This window comes from Diabrotica virgifera, chromosome 8 (genome assembly GCF_917563875.1).
Source record: "Diabrotica virgifera virgifera chromosome 8, PGI_DIABVI_V3a".
Taxonomy (NCBI): domain Eukaryota; kingdom Metazoa; phylum Arthropoda; class Insecta; order Coleoptera; family Chrysomelidae; genus Diabrotica; species Diabrotica virgifera.
In genome coordinates this window covers 145,056,672-145,074,789 of record NC_065450.1, presented here as the reverse complement: position 1 = coordinate 145,074,789, position 18,118 = coordinate 145,056,672, and the positions used below count along the sequence as shown (strand labels likewise).

General features: G+C 32.4%; 1 protein-coding gene across 4 annotated transcripts in view; it reads right to left on the bottom strand.

The window, feature by feature from the left end:
- LOC126889353 (DAZ-associated protein 2) overlaps positions 1–18,118 on the bottom strand; it is a 103,075-nt gene that overhangs the window by 15,889 nt on the left and 69,068 nt on the right. For all 4 annotated transcript variants that reach the window (XM_050657598.1, XM_050657601.1, XM_050657600.1 and 1 more), the window contains 2 exons: positions 8,005–8,129; positions 5,731–5,877 (listed from right to left, as the gene is read on the bottom strand). In XM_050657598.1, coding sequence (XP_050513555.1) covers positions 5,731–5,877; positions 8,005–8,129 — 272 coding nt within the window. The remainder of the gene's footprint in view (positions 1–5,730; positions 5,878–8,004; positions 8,130–18,118) is intronic.

The window sequence follows — 18,118 nt, the reverse complement described above, 5'->3', positions numbered from 1 at the left end:
GCATGACCAAATCTCAATCTTATTAAGGTTGTTATATATTTACGGATGTTACTAAATTTCTTAAACCATCTCGAATTTGGAATTTGTGGTTGTATATAAATATATTGTGTTGTTGAGTGGTTACAAAAAGTTTGCCAATAAGTTTTCCAACGATCTATTTGATTTCTTTTAGAGATACAAAAAGTGTCAGGAATACAAATTCTCTCCTCTGGTACAATTTCAGCTGAAGAGGTTATTGCAGCTTTAGCTAAAGAATCAACATGCTCATTATATTTTATACCAACATGAGCTTTTACCCAAATAAAATTAGTAGATTTATTTTTATTTTTAAGCTTGACAAGCATGTTCTTAATTTGGTAAATGAAAGGATTAGAATTATAATTGGGTAATTTTGAATTTTTGAGAGATAATAAAACTGACAGTGAATCGGATATTATTAACACTGAATTATTGTTTAAACTATCGAAATATATCAAGGATTCAAGAATTGCAATTGCTTCTGCACTAAAAATTGAGCAATTAGAAGGTAATTTGAACATTTTTTCTGTTGACTTAGATGGAATGTAGAAAGCACATCCGGTCCCTTCCGATGTTTTGGATGCATCTGTATAGATTACAGTTGCTTTGGGCCATTTGTCTATACAGGAATTCAAGATGCATGAATCTAATAATGAACTATTATAATATGTAGGTATACGTATATCAGGTTCATAAAAAAATGCGAAATAGTCGTTAGTATCAAGGTTGTTGATATTGTTGATATACTTATTGTTGCACATGGTTCTAAAGGCTGTACACAGGGTTGGTGTATTTTTATGAGTCCAGTAACTGTTTGTTAGATCATCTGTGTTTAGTGAGCTTATGCTAGAATATAATGAATTATTGATACATGCAATTTTCACAACAAATTTTTCACTCAGATAATCTCTTCTAAAATTCAAGGGAGGTTCTAAAGCTTCAACATGCAATGGTGCTATTGGAGTAGACTTCATTGCTCCCATACAGATACGTAGAACAGTACGTTGAAATACATCAATTTTATTTAAAATTTGTTTACTTGCTGATCCATAAAGTATACATCCATAGTCCAGAATAGATCTGATGTAAGATTTGTAAAATAGTAAAGCTGTTTCTACATCAGCTCCCCACCAAGTTTTAGAAATGGATTTTAAAAAGTTTAGACCTTTATTGCTTTTGTCAAGCATATACTCGATGTGTAATTTCCAAGTTAGCTTTTGATCTAGAAACATGCCTAGATACTTTATTGACTTGCAGAAATTTAAAGTTTGGCCATTTAATAAAATAGTATTTGTGTTAGGAATATTATGTTGTGAAAAAATACACACATTAGATTTACTAGTGGATAAATTAAAACCATTTTCACAAAACCATTTTGAGAAATATTCATGTAATTTTCTTAAGATTGTAAGGGAGGGTTCATATTTTGTCCTTTCTGTATATATGAGGAAGTCATCCGCATATTGGATTGTTTTGTAAGTAATACTTGGTGCATTAAGGCTATGAAAATCAGCCGTATACAAATTAAAAAGAAAAGGGCTTAAGACTGATCCCTGAGGTAATCCCCAACTATTATAACGTGGTCCAAGAAGTTCATTTTTATGGTTTCTAACGTATAGGCGTCTATCAGTGTAGAAATTAAGAATAGTTTGTGCTAGTTTTATGGGTATTTGAAACTGATTGATCATTTTGTCTTTTAATCGAGGTAAACACACACTGTCATAAGCGCCTTCTATATCTAGTGATAAAGTAGGCAAATAATTATTTCTAGAAAAATTACCCTGTATGTCCGCTACAAGTGTAGCTAAAGCATCTAAAGCTCCACATCCTCGTCTGTATCCAAATTGATTGTTTGGTAGTAACTTTTTAGTATGGACCCACCATTCTAGTCTGTTTTTTAACATACGTTCCAAAGTTTTAAATACACACGAAAAAAGAGAAATGGGTCGATAAGATTCGGCTGAATTTGGATCTTTTGTAGGCTTTAGAATCGGAATAACAATTATGTCTTTAAAAATATTTACGTCAGAATTGTCTTGAACTATACGATTAAAAAGGTCCAATAGAAAATGTTTTGCTACTTCTGGAAGGTTTAAAAGCATGGAGTATTTGATATGATCGTATCCTGGACTATTATCTTTACGATTATTTATAGCGAAAATTAGTTCATTGTAAGTAAAAGGTTTTAAGAGAAAATTATTTTTATCAGCTGGGGTTGATGCTATGGAGCTGGGAATTATTTGAGGGTTCGCAGTTGGGGGTGCAACTTTAATAAGAAAGTCATCCATCCATTTCTGATCTAAAGATTTTATGTTTGATAGCGGTTTTCTGTAAAGTTTTTTAGCTTGATTCCAAAGAGTTGTAGCGGATGTATTTTTATTGAGCGAAGAGACCCATTCAATCCAATGCTTTTTGGCTATACTTTTTAATGTTTTTTTGGTTCTAGCTGCAATCTCCTGATATTGAACATAATTTTCAAAATTACTTTTTTTCTTGTAATTTATTAGAGCCAATTTTCGTTGTTTGATAATATTGTCACAATCAATATTCCACCAAGGAGGTGGGTGCCTTTTACATTTATAAGGTTTATATTGGGGTATAGCTACTCCCGCAGCCGTATTTATATTATTTATGAAGAAGGAGTACTTATCAATTAGATTATCCGAGTGAAAATTGTTTGTATCGTGTAAATTTTGAATAGTAGAGGAATATAACGCCCAATTGGCTTTTTTAATATTCCATTTATTTTTAGGAGATATTTCATTTTCATTAATTGCAAAAAGAAGTTCTATAGATATGACATAGTGATTTGATCCTAGAGTGTCAGGAATGACATTCCAAGATGTCTTGTTAACCAATTCAGGTGAACAAAAAGTTACATCGACAGCCGAATCTTGTTGATCAGGACGTCTCAAAATTGTAGGTTCGCCATTATTTAAAATTGTTAAATTTAAATCATCTGCGACATTTATAAGTTGTGACCCTATGGTATCATTATTACGACAACCCCATATAGAGTGGTGTGCATTAAAGTCACCACCTATAATTAAAGGACCCTCAAATTGTTCAAAAATTTTAGTCCAATCGTCATATTTTGTTTGTATTTTTGGAGGTTTATAAACAGATAAAAAATTTAACAATAAAGTTCCATATTTAACTTGGATAGCACACACTAAAATATTTTCATTGTAATTTATATTGATTTTATGTTCAACAAAACGAAGAGATTTGTGTACCAAAATTGCCACACCAGCGTAGCCATCGTTTCTGTCATTGCGGACTATATTGTAACCACTAAAACTATATTTTTGATTTCTTTTGAACCAAGTTTCACTTATAATAGCAATGTCAATATTTTTATCATAAAGAAATTGTACCAGACTATTTTTGTTAGCTATAGCAGAACGTGCATTCCATTGCATTATATTTAAATTGCGTGTTTTGGGCATTTTATTGGTTTTTCAAAGTATCCTCCAATACCTGTTCTATGCTACTTGTAATTAATTTAATATCAATAGGTTGTCTATTGTTACTTGAAAGAATTTTATTTAAAAAATCCACGATAAAAATGGATAGGTTGCTAGCTATACTACTCTTCTTGGTTTCCAAACAAGCGTAGTTTGGTTTATTTGAATTTATCGGCAAAGGTTGTGAAGGTCCAAAGGAGAATGGAAATAATGGTTCATGGATAGGTGACTGGATAGTGGGAGAGTTTGATTTTCTCTTCTTTTTCATTGGAGGACTAAAGCTTACAGGATTGGGTTGGGAAAGGAAATTATTTTGATTGCAATTGGTATTTTTAGGAATTTGATTAGGTTGTGATAATGACATACGATGGTTGTTAGGAAGAACAGGAAAATTTTGGTCATAATTTGTTAGCGGTGAAAAAGAGTTGTGATTTACTAGACTGGATAAGGAGTTTTCAGAAATTTCTTTAGCTTCTTTAAAGGAGGTTTTTTGCTGTATCATTATATTTTTAATTTTTTTTTGATTATCGTAAGAGGGACACTTTTTTGAGATAGAAACATGATCTTTGCTTTTACAGTGTATACAAAAAGTTAAATTTTTATCACAATTATGTTTATCGTCTTTAATTTCTCCACAATTGATACACTTTTCTTCAGTACTGTTACACTGCTTAGATACATGCCCAAATTTAAAACATTTGAAGCATTGGGTCACTCTTCCTACAAATTGTTCGACAGGAAAAAAGACTCTATTAAAAGCTACTCGATCAGGTAAAATATTCCCCTCAAAAGTAACAACAATAGTTTTTTTTGGTACAAATTCAACTGTTCTGTCTTCTTTTTGGACTTTTCTATTTAATCTGTAGATATTAGTGACGCGTGAGTGTGATTCTATATTTTCCATAAGATAGTTGATATCGTAACGAGTATCAACATCTCTTACTAACCCTTTAATTTCAAGTAAGTGATTTGGAATAAATGCTTTTAAATTTTCTGACTTTAGGAGGGGATGTTTAACTAAATTATTTGCTTCTAATAATGATTTTAATAAAACCTTAATCCGGTTTCGGCCTATACTCTTAATTTCCAAAATGTTATTAAGTTTAAATTTTTTAAAAAGGATATGGGCAACTGTCATTGCATGCAATTTTCCTACATTATTTTCAGTGCTTTCTATGTATACCCAAATATTTTGTACATTGTACTTATCTGAAAGAATATTGAAAGTTTTCGGTTCCAACTGCTTTGTTTTCTGGAGGTTACTATCACTTGGATTATTACTAGTAACACTTGAAATTAAAATACTGTTATCCATATCAGCATCTGTCGTCACAAAAGACGTCGGTTGTGTAGTTTTGTCCCCCATCGGGGACCGATATTTATTAGTTGTCAGAATACACTTGTCTTCTTAATTGATTTTTCACTAAAATTTTAAAGTTTACCTATATAAATAGGTATACAATTTTATTCACTGACAAAAACTGTTACTTTTTCAACTCGTATGAAAGTTTAAATAATACTTTTTGAGCTAAAAATGTTAATTTTTACTAAGAGTAGATTTTACTTCGTACTATCAGTTTGAAGTTTAAAACGTCAATGCATTGGAAGTTATCTAAAGTCCTTAATTTAGTCCACTCCCGTCGAAAATGTTGATGACCTGAGGAATCGAACTACAGTCGAACCCACTTATTAGAATATCCCGGTTCAAGGAATAGAAATTTGAGGTCCCGAAAAGTTTCTACTAGCCACCAATGATCGGTTATTAGAATATCCCGGATATAGGAATACTTTCGCTTGGCACTAAGGCTATTCCAATAAGCGGGTTCGACTGTATAACTGGCTGTGAGATAAGAATTACACCAGGAATATTTGCGCGAATAAGATAACTAATTAAAGATAAGAGTTAAATCTTGTATCACGTTTCAGGCAGAGAGGTAATTTTGAATATTTTTGTGCCTATGTAAACTTTTATCAGTGGTACTTTCTGTTGTTGTTCTTATTTAATATTATTGTATTAAATAGTTCTTGATAATGTATTAAAGAAATGAAAAATGCGCGTTAAGATATTTTATTTCTTACATAAAAACGGTGCCTTCTTCAGCAGTTTTTCTGGCAAAGATTAATAAATAGCGTCTCTTATGAAAAAATAACTATACCAACGACTGCAAAAATTACAATCAAATGAGAAAACTTAATAATACAAAAGTATGAAAATATATTTCACATTTCAGATTAAAATACTTACAGGTATCATTATAGTTGGCCTGAGTTGTGCAGGTTGCATGGCATATGAGTAAGCACCTAGAGAAGGATAATACTGCATTGGAGCGTAAGTTGGATATCCTAAGTATGTTGGATAGCCAGCAGCGTACATTGTACCTGGTGGATACATCTAAAAAAAAAAAAAACAAAAAGACATTATATTATAAAATATACATTTTGAAAAGAATGCTTTACATGTTCATAATACGGGGCTTTCTGCTACAGAATCTGCAGCTAAGTCTCCATGAAACAGTCCTGTAGGTGTCTGTATCACATTATATGCAAGTAAGAAAGCCTATTATGTTCCCGATCATATTCTTTCTTGTTTTCCGAAATACTTCAGCCATATTAGCGGTCCGCCCAATATACATTTTGTTCCATTATGTACTTGACCGGGTATACTTTCCCAGTGAAAGTTATGTTGTGTTCGGATTCAGGCTTTTTCAATCGCTGTATATTCCCTGATGACCTGGCACTCATATCAATAGTGTGGGTGCCAGGTTATCGGAATCCACACCACAGCTACAGCTTAGATTAACTTGGGTTACTCTATCAAATTATTCTCGGTATTCTTACACTAGCATAGAGTCTACTTTAGGGGTTTCGAGAGGCCTGTGGTCGTTTTACTAATTAAGTATATATTTTAGACCCGTTAGGTGTAACCACACCGCCTAGGTTGTGTGTTTTCTGCCCATCCCTCTCGTGGGCAGATAATCGCCTGTAAAAGTACTTTAGGCCTTTACCTCGGTATAATATGATCAGAAGTTAACATATACAGGGTGTCCAGAAACTCTACCGACAAACAATACAGGAGATTCCTCATATAATTTTAAGACAATTTAACCCAATTCACTTAGTCCGAAAACGCTTCGGACTTAACTATTTGAAAATGGCGTCTGGTAATTAGGTTTTTCTTAAATACCTCCGGAACGCTTCTATTTAGAAAAACAAAAATTGGTATGCGTATTTATCTACCAGAGATAAATCGATTCCATCCATTGCAAATTTCTAGTACCGTTCATAGGCGTCCGTTTTGGGTAGGGCAACGGTTACTTTATCGCTCAACTTTTTTGTCTTTAACTTTTAAGCATTTTTGATTCTGGATTATTAAATTGTGAGGTATTCCTGTACTAGAAGATACTCTTGTTTAAGTCGATAGGATACACCGTTTTCTAGAAAAATCGATTTGAAAATTTTTCGTTTTTTAAATAAAAAAAAAACTATTTAGAAAAACGAACCTTGTACGTTTAATTACATTCCAGAGATGAATCGATGTCATTAATTGCGAATTTCTAGTATCGGTCATATGCGTCGGTTTTGGGTAGGTCAACACTTATTTTATCGCATAACTTTTTTGTCTTTTATTTTTAAGCATTTTTGACACTAGATTATAAAATTATGAGGTATTCTGAGTAGTATGAGTAGTAAATATGAGTAGTAAAAGTTACTCTCGCTTTAAGTTGGTAAAATACACCGTTTTTTCTTTGAAAATTTTTTTAATTTTTTTTTCAATTTCAAGAGACGAAAAATTTTCAAATCGATTTTTCTAAAAACCGACTTAAATCAAGAGTACCTTTTAGTACTAGCATACCTCACAATTTACTAATCCAAAGTGAAAAATATAGTGTACAAAAAACTATAAAAACACTTCGGTAGAAACTCACGGTAGTACTGACTGCAAAATGAGCTGGGGAACTATCAAAGTGTTACTAAGTGAAAATATACGTCTCAAACTGTCTCAAGATTTGATAACTTTTGTTGTCAAATGATGCACACCGGAATATTTTTGAATCGCGGAGTAATTTACAAAAAAAGGGGAACAACTGTTAAACGTTTCTCACTACGCTCACGCGCGCTGACGCGAAGCTGATGCAGAGTGAGTCGAAGGTAGGGATATTCAACATGCTGTATTTTTAGTAATTTTGCTCTGATATATTCGGAGAGTATTCTTGAAGTTATGTACTTTCATTTAAAATAATACAAAAATCGAAAATTTCAAACTATATCCGCCCCCCTTTAGAAACTAGTGAATCAATTAATGATTCTCGGTGACATATTCTAAAATCTAATACACATGTGTCTCATAATGGAAGAAAAACTAACAGAAAAATGTAAATTACAATACGCTTTCAACAGTCAAAGGAAGAAATAATGTATAAACATTATTTCGTGGATCTTTCGTGACATCTCGAGTTTTAGTAATATTGTCTAAACTTTTTAGTCTTTAGATTATATGTAATAAAATCACAATACTTACGTGTTGTCCAACTATAGCAGCAGGATGAGTCAAAGCTTGATCATAAGTAGGGGGAGGACCCTGTGGATATATCTGAGTCTGCCCAGGAATCACATATGGATTACCTCCCGGAATACCTGGCATCACTAAAAGAAAAAATTACAGTAAAACCTGTGTTACCGGCCACCTGCCAAAATCGGCCACCTGTACCAACGGACAGTTTAAAAATTCCCCAAACCAATTATATGTAGACTACAAAAACTGTCAATACCGGCCAATAGTTCTTTCATTTTTAGTGGCCGTTACTGACAGGTTTTATTGTACATTGTAAATATTTGGAGTTTATTAAAAATTTATTGTAATCTACATTGCTTTTAATAAATCAATGATTGGAAGAAGGTTTAAAAAGATGCAGCAGTTTCAAGTAATTGAGATGATACTTCGATTATATGTATTTCAATTTATTTTTTTCATTTCTTAAACGTTTTTTGAAGTTATACTTCTTTACCGGCGATATGAGGGTGAATTTTTATATGTTAAAACCTATGATCCCGGCGCATGCGCATTATAACTTTGTTCTGATTGGATGTTCAAATGACATGTCAAAAATTATTCAATATGGCGGCTGTGGCACAGCTGTACTAGTTTGATTATTTATGGTTGTTGCGTTTTGAAATTTGTGGGAAAAGAAACAAAGTTAGTTAATAGTTATACTGCCTTTTTAAATAGTTTTCATATACCTATATTTTTGGACTTTTGGACTATTTTGGACAAGGAAAACTCATTCTAATTTGGTAAGTAGTTTTTATTATAATCATATTGTAATTATACATTTGGATTAGGTTGGAATACATACATTTATTTTCTCAAGAATGGGGATTTTAGAGAGAAATCCCAAATTAGGTCCGATTTTTATTTTTAAATTATGATTTTTTGGCGTAGATTTATTTATCTAGTAGGTATGTAATGCTTTGATTTACATACTTAATTTGATTACCAACAAAAGTTCTACCAATCTTCATCTAATATATTGTTTTCTTACTGTTTTGTTATATTTTAATATTTTCTTCCACAAAATTTAAACTACATAATTTAATTATAGTCAAAACAACTGTCAAACAGTAAAACGTTCAGTTACCCTATTTTTCCACATGACAAATAATGTGGAATTGGACGAGTGAGTCTAGGCTTCGATTACGAATCAAAGCGCCCCGAAATTCACGGATTCGATTCCCGATGCAAGTTTTTATTTTTTTATTTTTTGATGCATTTTATGATTGTAAGTATATTTGTTATAATTTTTTTTTCAGAAAATGCGTATTTAAAATTTTTGCCAACAATTATTATCGTTCAGAAATAATTTTTTCTTTGTGGCATTTTTCAATGTGTTTGTGTGCGTTTTATTCTTTTATTTTTTTAAATTTTTGGTATTGTCTTAAAAATCACATAATATGTAGTAGAAGTATAACTTCTTACGTGCGTACAAAGTACACACACATTCTTTTTTTTGTAATAAAACGTTTTGATTTTCTTATTAAAAGCGGCAAAAAATTCTTTTAATAATTTAATTTTATCTTACTCATTTATGTTGACAATTCAGACATATATTATACATGTTAAAGTAGACAACTTTAAAATAATATTTTTATGAGTTGCGTTCCTAGTACGACTTTATTGAAAGAAAGTTTATTTGATTACATGAAATCAACTTTCACTTAAGAATATCCGTCAGAAAAATAATGGCATGTGATTTGTCTTTAAAAAGACAACCACATGCAATGATGAAAGTGAAATTCTTGTGTTAGTGATTCAATAGTAAATCATGGGGGAAAAAACCTCATGACGCTATTTAACAACTTTTGGCTATACGGCAAAAGTATTCTTATTTTTAACTTAGTGTAAATAAAAACGAAATTAATTATTAAACGAGACTAATTAAACGAGAAACTCGAAATACCCCGTATTTTGATACAGCACAGTCTAATTTTGAGGGCAGTTACTACTAGATCAGCACTTGATCGAGGTGCCGCAGTCGTTCTGATATAATAGGCGCGAGTCTTTTTAAACACAATGAAACAGACTTTACTTAGCAACAAGGCATTTACTCAACAAACTTCACAAAATTATTATACTCCTGGAACCTTCATGGTTGATGATTCAAAACCGAAAAATTGTAGATTCTGAGAAAAATTAAAATGCTGTAACATAATATACGTTGGATAGCCAAACATATAACACGATGTTACTACTAATTAATCTCAAAGGGTTTAGGGTTTTTTACAATGAAAATTACGATATTGGATGGGGCTGTGCATTTCGTGTTTACCATACAAAGGTCGATCGTTAACTAAATAAAAGCAAACGCTAATATACTGCCGGTGTGTTCTTAGGTCTGGATCCCGCGTATGAAAAAAAAGTTGATTAGTAGCAAGCTGAAAATTTGTTAATAGCTTAAGGGCGTCTAGTCGGATAAACTTTGATATATGGGAACACTGGAACAGGGACAGTTTTAATTGTGGAACAGGTTAAAAATTTGGAACGGTCAGACCACGAAAACGTTGTCCGACAGAACAGACTTAAACTCTCCGAACAGAGATTAAACTCTCATGCAAAAACCAGACTGCTAGTTATCACCTGTCATAATTCCTGTCATTTGACATATTCTACATGTTCTACTCATTAAAACGCCCATTTGGTTGTAAATAGCAGTCTGATTTTTGCAAGAGAGTTTAATCTCTGTTCGGAGACTTTAAGTCTGTTCTGTCGGACAAAATACATGTGCCGTTTTCGTGGTCTGACCGTTCCAAATTTTTAACCTGTTCCACAATTAGAACTTCCCCTGTTCCAGTGTTCCCATATATCAAAGTTTGTTCGACTAGACACCCTTAAGCTATTAACAAATTTTCAGCTTGCTATTAATCAACTTTTTTTTCATACGCGGGATCCAGACCTATCTATTCACAACTACAAAACATTAAAATATAAACAAAACATTCGGGCCACACAAAATTAGGGCATTGGACCAACGGCGTAACCAGGATGATCTAATGGGGTGGGGGTTACGACTACAAAATTGCTTGATTTGTCAACAACACATAATGGTGTTAAGCGTATAGAGCTCAAAGTAGATACCAATGGAGGGGGGGGGTTATAACCCCCCAAAACCCCCCTGGTTTGGTTACGCCTATGCATTGGACCATGCATGTACCGGGCTCTCGGAATGCCATGTGTCGGTGGGTGACCATCCCCAAATTCCAACATCCCTTACATAGGCGCCGCACTAGGGGGCTCGTTTGCTTTGCATACTTTATTAAATAAAAAGAACTCTAGGTAAAATTGTATATCAATCGTTAATAATAATCGTTTATAATTCTATTAAGAGCGTAGACGCAAAATTTCGGGCCAATGCTTTTTAACTGCATTTATTTTTTTCGAATCCTGAGAAAACCGATAAGTATTTTAAAAAAATTTAAACGCAGAATGAAAGATTATATTATTACCGAGGGCCTAAAGTCCCTGAAAACTTCTATAATATTTATTTAATAAGTTACAAGGGTTAAAAAAGAAGACAAAATTTAGTGTGATTTTTAATTTCAAATATTTTATTCAAAAGAAACTTTTTGTTCATTCTAAGGGACTTTCGGCCCTCGGTAATGATGTAATGTTTCATTCTGCATTTAAATTTTTCAAAAATATTTATGTTTTCTCAGGATTCGAAAAAATTAATGCATTTAAAAAACATTGGTCCGACATTTTGCGCCTACGCTCTTAAATACGTATACGTCAACGAACTAAAATAGAAAAATAAAGATATTTATTGAGCAAACCTGATCAAATATTCAAATTGCCAAAATTCACATCTTAAAATAACAACTTCACTTTTGGAATTGTCACTGCGTTTAATACTAATAATAACTTCTTAATTATAAATTACTATTCCGAAATTTATGCTTCCACAGTTTCGTTGCTTTTAGTACGAAACAAAATCGGCACAAAAATCAATAGTCCACATTCAAGACCAACTTCCCAAGTAAAAGAAAAGTCATCCTTACTAAATATTCTCTGTCGAACTGATTCTATATCGATTCCTTAAATTTTGGTTATAATATGTACGTTTATTTAGGAGCGCTACGTGAATTGACTATGCAAATTGATTGGAAACTGACAGGCCAACAACAAATTATGATTTTGCCTCTCATACAAAAAAATTTATTGATCGCGACAAAATGAAGTTAGGTCTATTTTAAAGTCCGAGAGCCGCCGCCAACACTTTTAAAACATCAAATTAATACAAAAAATATTATATCTTTTATTTTTTTACTATCTTCTCCCTACAGGTTTTAATACATATAAGGAGTTATTTTTTCAATCCCATTTCAATAATTAAAATATATCGTCCATCAACCTAAAGAGTCGAAGAAAAAACAGCAAGCTACAACTTCGTGAAATTACTTAAAAATATAGCGGCTGTTCAATTTTTCACATGCAAAAAATCTTAGTTTTTGGTGTATGAGTTCAATAATTTTTCATCCTCAATTTTAAACTTTCCCTTAATCACTACCCATACAGACAATTATTGCTGAGACGAGGAAACGCGCGATGCTCTCTTGGTCTCTATTGAGTGTCACTCTCCGCTGAGGACACATAAATCTCTTCTACTGTTGATTCGAAAGGGGACAGAAGTGAGTATAGACTCATTTTGATTGTCACTTACCAAGTGTCGCTTCATGAGGTTTACCAAGCACTAAACAATAATCTTTATACTGCCACTGTTTTCTGTGACTATGCCAAAGCTTAAATCACGACATTTTGATTAAAAAACTAAATTTCTATGGGATTCGAGGTATTTCTTTGAATTGGTTCCAATCCTACTTGAATAATAGGAAACAACTAGTTAGAGCAAATTATACTGACTCTAGTCTCAAAGACATGTATGTGGAGTACCACAAGGTTCAGTATTGGGTCCTCTACTGTTCCTTATCTTTATAAATGACATCACTAACTTAAAAATCGATGGAAAAATTTTTCTTTTTGCTGATGATACCAGTATCACTTGGAGCAACTCAACTATTGCATCTCTTCATGCAACTATAACTTCTGATTTGCTTACGATAAAAACCTGGTCTGACTCTAATTTACTCTCTTTTAACGTGGATAAGACAGTAGCATTATCCTATAAAAGTGCTCTTCAACCCCTGCTTGTTAATAACAGCCAGATCTCTACCGTTGATTCTGTAAAATTTCTTGGTATTTTTTTAGACAGTAACCTCAAATGGTCCCTTCATATCGATTTGTTAAGAAGAAACAGTAGCGATCAACAGGTAGCCAAAACGCGTTCCAAGATTGCGGCTGTAATTTTGAATATTTTTTCGAGATATTTGGCACACGTATTCGTAATATAATAAAGAATGGCGGTACAGAGCCCAATTTGAAAAATATATTAATATGTGGAAATTACTCTGTAATTAAATACAATATTAAAAAAACGAGCCTGTGCCGCCATTAAGAAGAACAAAAAAATACACTTTCTTCAAATAAACTTTTTTATCCGATGCCTAGATTTTGTGTCATTTTGGAACTACTAATGAAATAAAAAATTTTAGTAGTTCCAAACTGACACAAAATCTAGGCATCGGATAAAGAAGTTTATTTGAAGAAAGTGTATTTTTTTGTTCTTCTTAATGGCGGTACAGGCTCATTTTTTTAATATTGTATTTAATTACAGAGTAAATTCCACATATTTTTCAAATTGGGCTCTGTACCGCCATTCTTTATTATATTACGAATACGTGTGCCAAATATCTCGAAAAAATATTCAAAATTACAGCCGCAATCTTGGAACGCGTTTTTGTTACCTGTTGATCGCTACTGTATCACCTTAAGTAAGAAACTCGCCTCAGCCTGCTATGCTATAAGATCTGTTTCGAAAGAACTCAATTTAGCATCTTCTAAACTAACATATTTTTCCTTGTTCGAGTCTCATCTTCGATATGGTCTTCCTTTTTGGGGTTCTAGTACAGCTGCCCAATTAGATGTTATTTTTAAATTACAAAAAATAGCAATAAGGTATCTGTTTGGCCTCAGAAGAACAACACATTGCAGAAATTACTTCAAAGATCACGGAATTTTAACCCTTACATCTTTATATATTTTAGAAACTGTCTGCTTAATTCGTAAACACATGCATGTCTTTCCAGCAAGTGAATACTCCACCAGAAATTCAAATTTTGATGTCCATTTACCGATCCCGTCCTCTGAGTTAGTAAAGAAATCTATATTATATTCCGCAAAAGAACTATACAACTATCTTCCTTTACAACTCAAATCTGCAACATCTTTCCCCAAGTTCCGTAAAATGACAAAAGCTCATCTATCTAAAAGACCATATAATTCAGTAGAAGAGTTTCTTTATGACTAACTAAGAAATTACAGTAATGTACTAGTAATCAAACTTATCTATATTTGGGTGTCACATGCAGCAGCTTAAACTTATTAGTTCCTATGTCTATAGTTTATTTTGTTGTATGTTCACTTTGCAATTTCTATAAATTGTTGCAATATATCGATTTTTTTTCCTTTACTTTATTAACTTATATTCTGTATTTTTATATTTTTTTTTTATATTGACGATTTATCAAATTCCAGAAAATTGTATTTGTTATTGTTATTGTTAGATATTATTTATTATTTATTTCTTCTGACTTTATATTAAGCTTTGTCCATAAAATTTGTATAATTTTCAGTGACAATAAAACATATTTCTATTCTATACCACTGAGACGCTCCAAACTCTTCTCTGCTGACCCGCAAAGGCAGCAGAAAGTGCAAATAATTCTCTAGTGTGATAGCTTTCTTTGGCAACACATCTCCGCAAAATAAGACATTAATTCGATATAAAATAACCGTTAAAAAGTTAAGAACGTTAAAATTCGTGCACGGAACAGTTAATTCGCGTGTGAAACGGCTTATGTGTTCGCGAGACGCAAAACGCGATCAGTGACTAAACAGGATTTGGTAAGTCTTTTATAAACTTATACCATTGTCTGTTTATCATAATTCCCTCTATAAATTTCCACTTGCACCAGCAACATAACCTCATGGTCCAAGAGCTGTGAGACATTTTTGAGTAGGTATTTTAGGCAACCTGAAAATTTTTCGGGTGACTCTTCCATGATAGCCTAATACAAAAATGCCGGTCTGGCTGGAGGGCAGCGGTTATTTTCCCCAAAAATCCCCCCAAATTTAAACAAAAGGGTAAAAATTGTTATTACAAAAAATATCATTGACGTGACTTTAAAGTAAATTTAAATATTCAAATATAAAGAAAATAAACACACCAGGCGATTTGAGGGCGATTTTAACTCTGAAAGATACTGGCATGGGCGCCCCAGAATTATTTTCAGGGGATGCATCTGAACTTCAGAAGATTTCATCTGAATCTGTACATACTATTAACGAATTTAAAATACACAACTATACATGCATAACTATGTACATTCCTTCCGGACAGGGAGGTGCAATTGTTATTTTGACAGGGTATTTTTTAATATTAAAAATAAACATTCTAAAAAAGACAGTTTTTTTTGGTGAAATTTTTCAACTGCCAGGTGATCAAACAAATTACGCGTGCATATAAATGAAATGCGCTATAGGTAAGCAGCAGTGTGAGAAAGAGCGTATACCGATTGCTGTTTGCGTCCTCTGTTGTAGCTGAGAGAGTCAGTTCGCTCGAAAAAAAAATCACGTGACCTGGCGATATCCATGTTGTTGTTCCTCTAAACGTTAGAGTATTTATTGTAATATATTATGGTTTTTTAAGTAACTTTTTCTTAATTAAAGAAAAATAATACGTACTATACAATAGATTTTGCAAATATAATAGAAAAAGACAAGTTTATTATTATAAATATATAGGTAGAAAAGTATAAAACTATAAACTAAATTAATTCTGTGTCCGAATCTTGTACTTCTTCTTCAAACTCCTCAGCTGAGCTTAAATATTCATTCTCTTCTTCCTCGTCAGACTCCCCTCGAGACTCAGATTCCTCTTCTACATGATCTGTAAATAGTTGTAATATGTATTTAGAAATAATTAAAAATTAATTAGTGATTAACTAATTGAGTTGCTACGTATTCTCCGTCCTCTTATACGGAGTCGAAGCCTGGACAATCACGGGCGCATCTGAAGAAAGACTTGCCGTTGTTGAGATGTGGAGTTATCGAATAATATTAAATATATCATGGACACACGTAACAAACACGGAAACATTAATAAAGATGAAAAAGGCAAAAGAAATACTCAACACTATGAAGGAAAGAAACACTTAACAGTATAAAAGGACAGAGAATACGTAGCTCAATTATAACTCAATTAATAACTCAATTAATTAATCACTGATTAATTTTTAATTAATTCTAAACACATATTACAACTATTTACAGATCATGTAGAAGAGGAATCTGAGTCTCGAGAGGAGTCTAACGAAGAAGAACATAATGAACATTTAAGCTCAGATAAGGAGTTTGAAGAAGCAGTACAAGATTCGGACACCGAATTAATTTAGTTTATAGTTTTATATTTTCTACCTATATTATATATTTATAATAATAAATTTGTCATTTTCTATCATATTTGCAAAATCTATTGTATAGTACGTATTATTTTACTTTAATTAAGAAAAAATTACTTAAAAAATTATAATATATAATAATTACTCTAACGTTTCGAGGCACAACAACATGGATATCGCCAGGTCACGTGATTTTCTCGAGCGAACGGACTCACTCAACTACAACAGAGGACGCAAATAGCTATCGGTATACGCTCTTTCTCACACTGCTGCTTACTTCTAGCGGTTTTCATTTATATGCACGCGTAATTTGTTTGATCACATGGCAATTGGAAAATGTCACCAAAAAAAAACCTGTCTTTCGTAGAATATTTATTTTTAAAATTAAAAAATACCCTGTCAAAATAACAATTGCACCTCCCTGTCCGGAAGGAATGTACATAGCTATGCGTATATAGTTGTATATTGTATACTCGTTAATAGTATGTACAGATTCAGATGAAATCTTCTGAAGTTCAGATGCACCCCCTGAAAATAATCCTGGGGCGCCCATGCAAGTATCTTGCAGAGTTAAAATCGCCCTCAAATCGCCTGGCCTGTTTATTCTCTTTATATTTGAATACTTAAATTTACTTTCAAGTCATATCAATGATATTTTTTGTAATAACAATTTTTACCCTTTTTTAACTTTGGGGGTGATTTTTGGGGAAAATAACCGCTACCCTCCAGCCAGACCGGCATTTTTGTATTAGGCTATCATAGAAGAGTCACCTGAAAAATTTTCAGGTTGCCTAAAATACCTACTCAAAAATGTCTCACAGCTCTTATACTATCATATAGTCCACAAACTCTGAAATTATATTGATAATTTCATATATGTACAGGCCTCTATTGTGCGGCGATGAACAATTTTATTAAGCTCGAAAAATCTGAATCTGTGGAGTTTTCTTTCAAAATCTTATTTTCTCAGGAATGTTTCATAAATAGTATTAAAATCTGATAGTGTAGCGTATCCCACACAGCCATTTTTGAAGATTCATGTTAAATTGGATTATTAGATGTGTTAGATTGGAACTTCATTCAATGCAAAAATGTGAAGTTAAAAAGAATATTGGTAAACACAAAAGTAGATGTGTTATAGAAAGATATCGAGTATTTACGCAAACGCGATCTTGTGTAATCAACACAAAGTACGTATTTAAGCGACTTTATAAAATAGAAAATATCACAAGGAAAAAATTCCTGTACTGGCTGTATACCATAAATCACAAAAAATAAAAATCTTATCTTGTAAAAGGTATACTTAAAATCCCTAAAAAGGGCTGTATCACAACAAATTGGCCTGGCTTTAATTTGTGATTGTTAAGTTATTCAATAAAATTCAAAAGTCCCATCTGTATTTTTTTGGAAAGTGCAACATGGAGAATCGGTAAGGTTAACGTAACGGGAGCCCAACACAAAATATTCAAGCTCGCGTTTTTTTGTAGTAAATAAAATTTCATGTTTTTATCTAATCGTAGGTCTTCTTGGTTACGCAGCCTGTCCATCAAAGATATTCTCAGCAT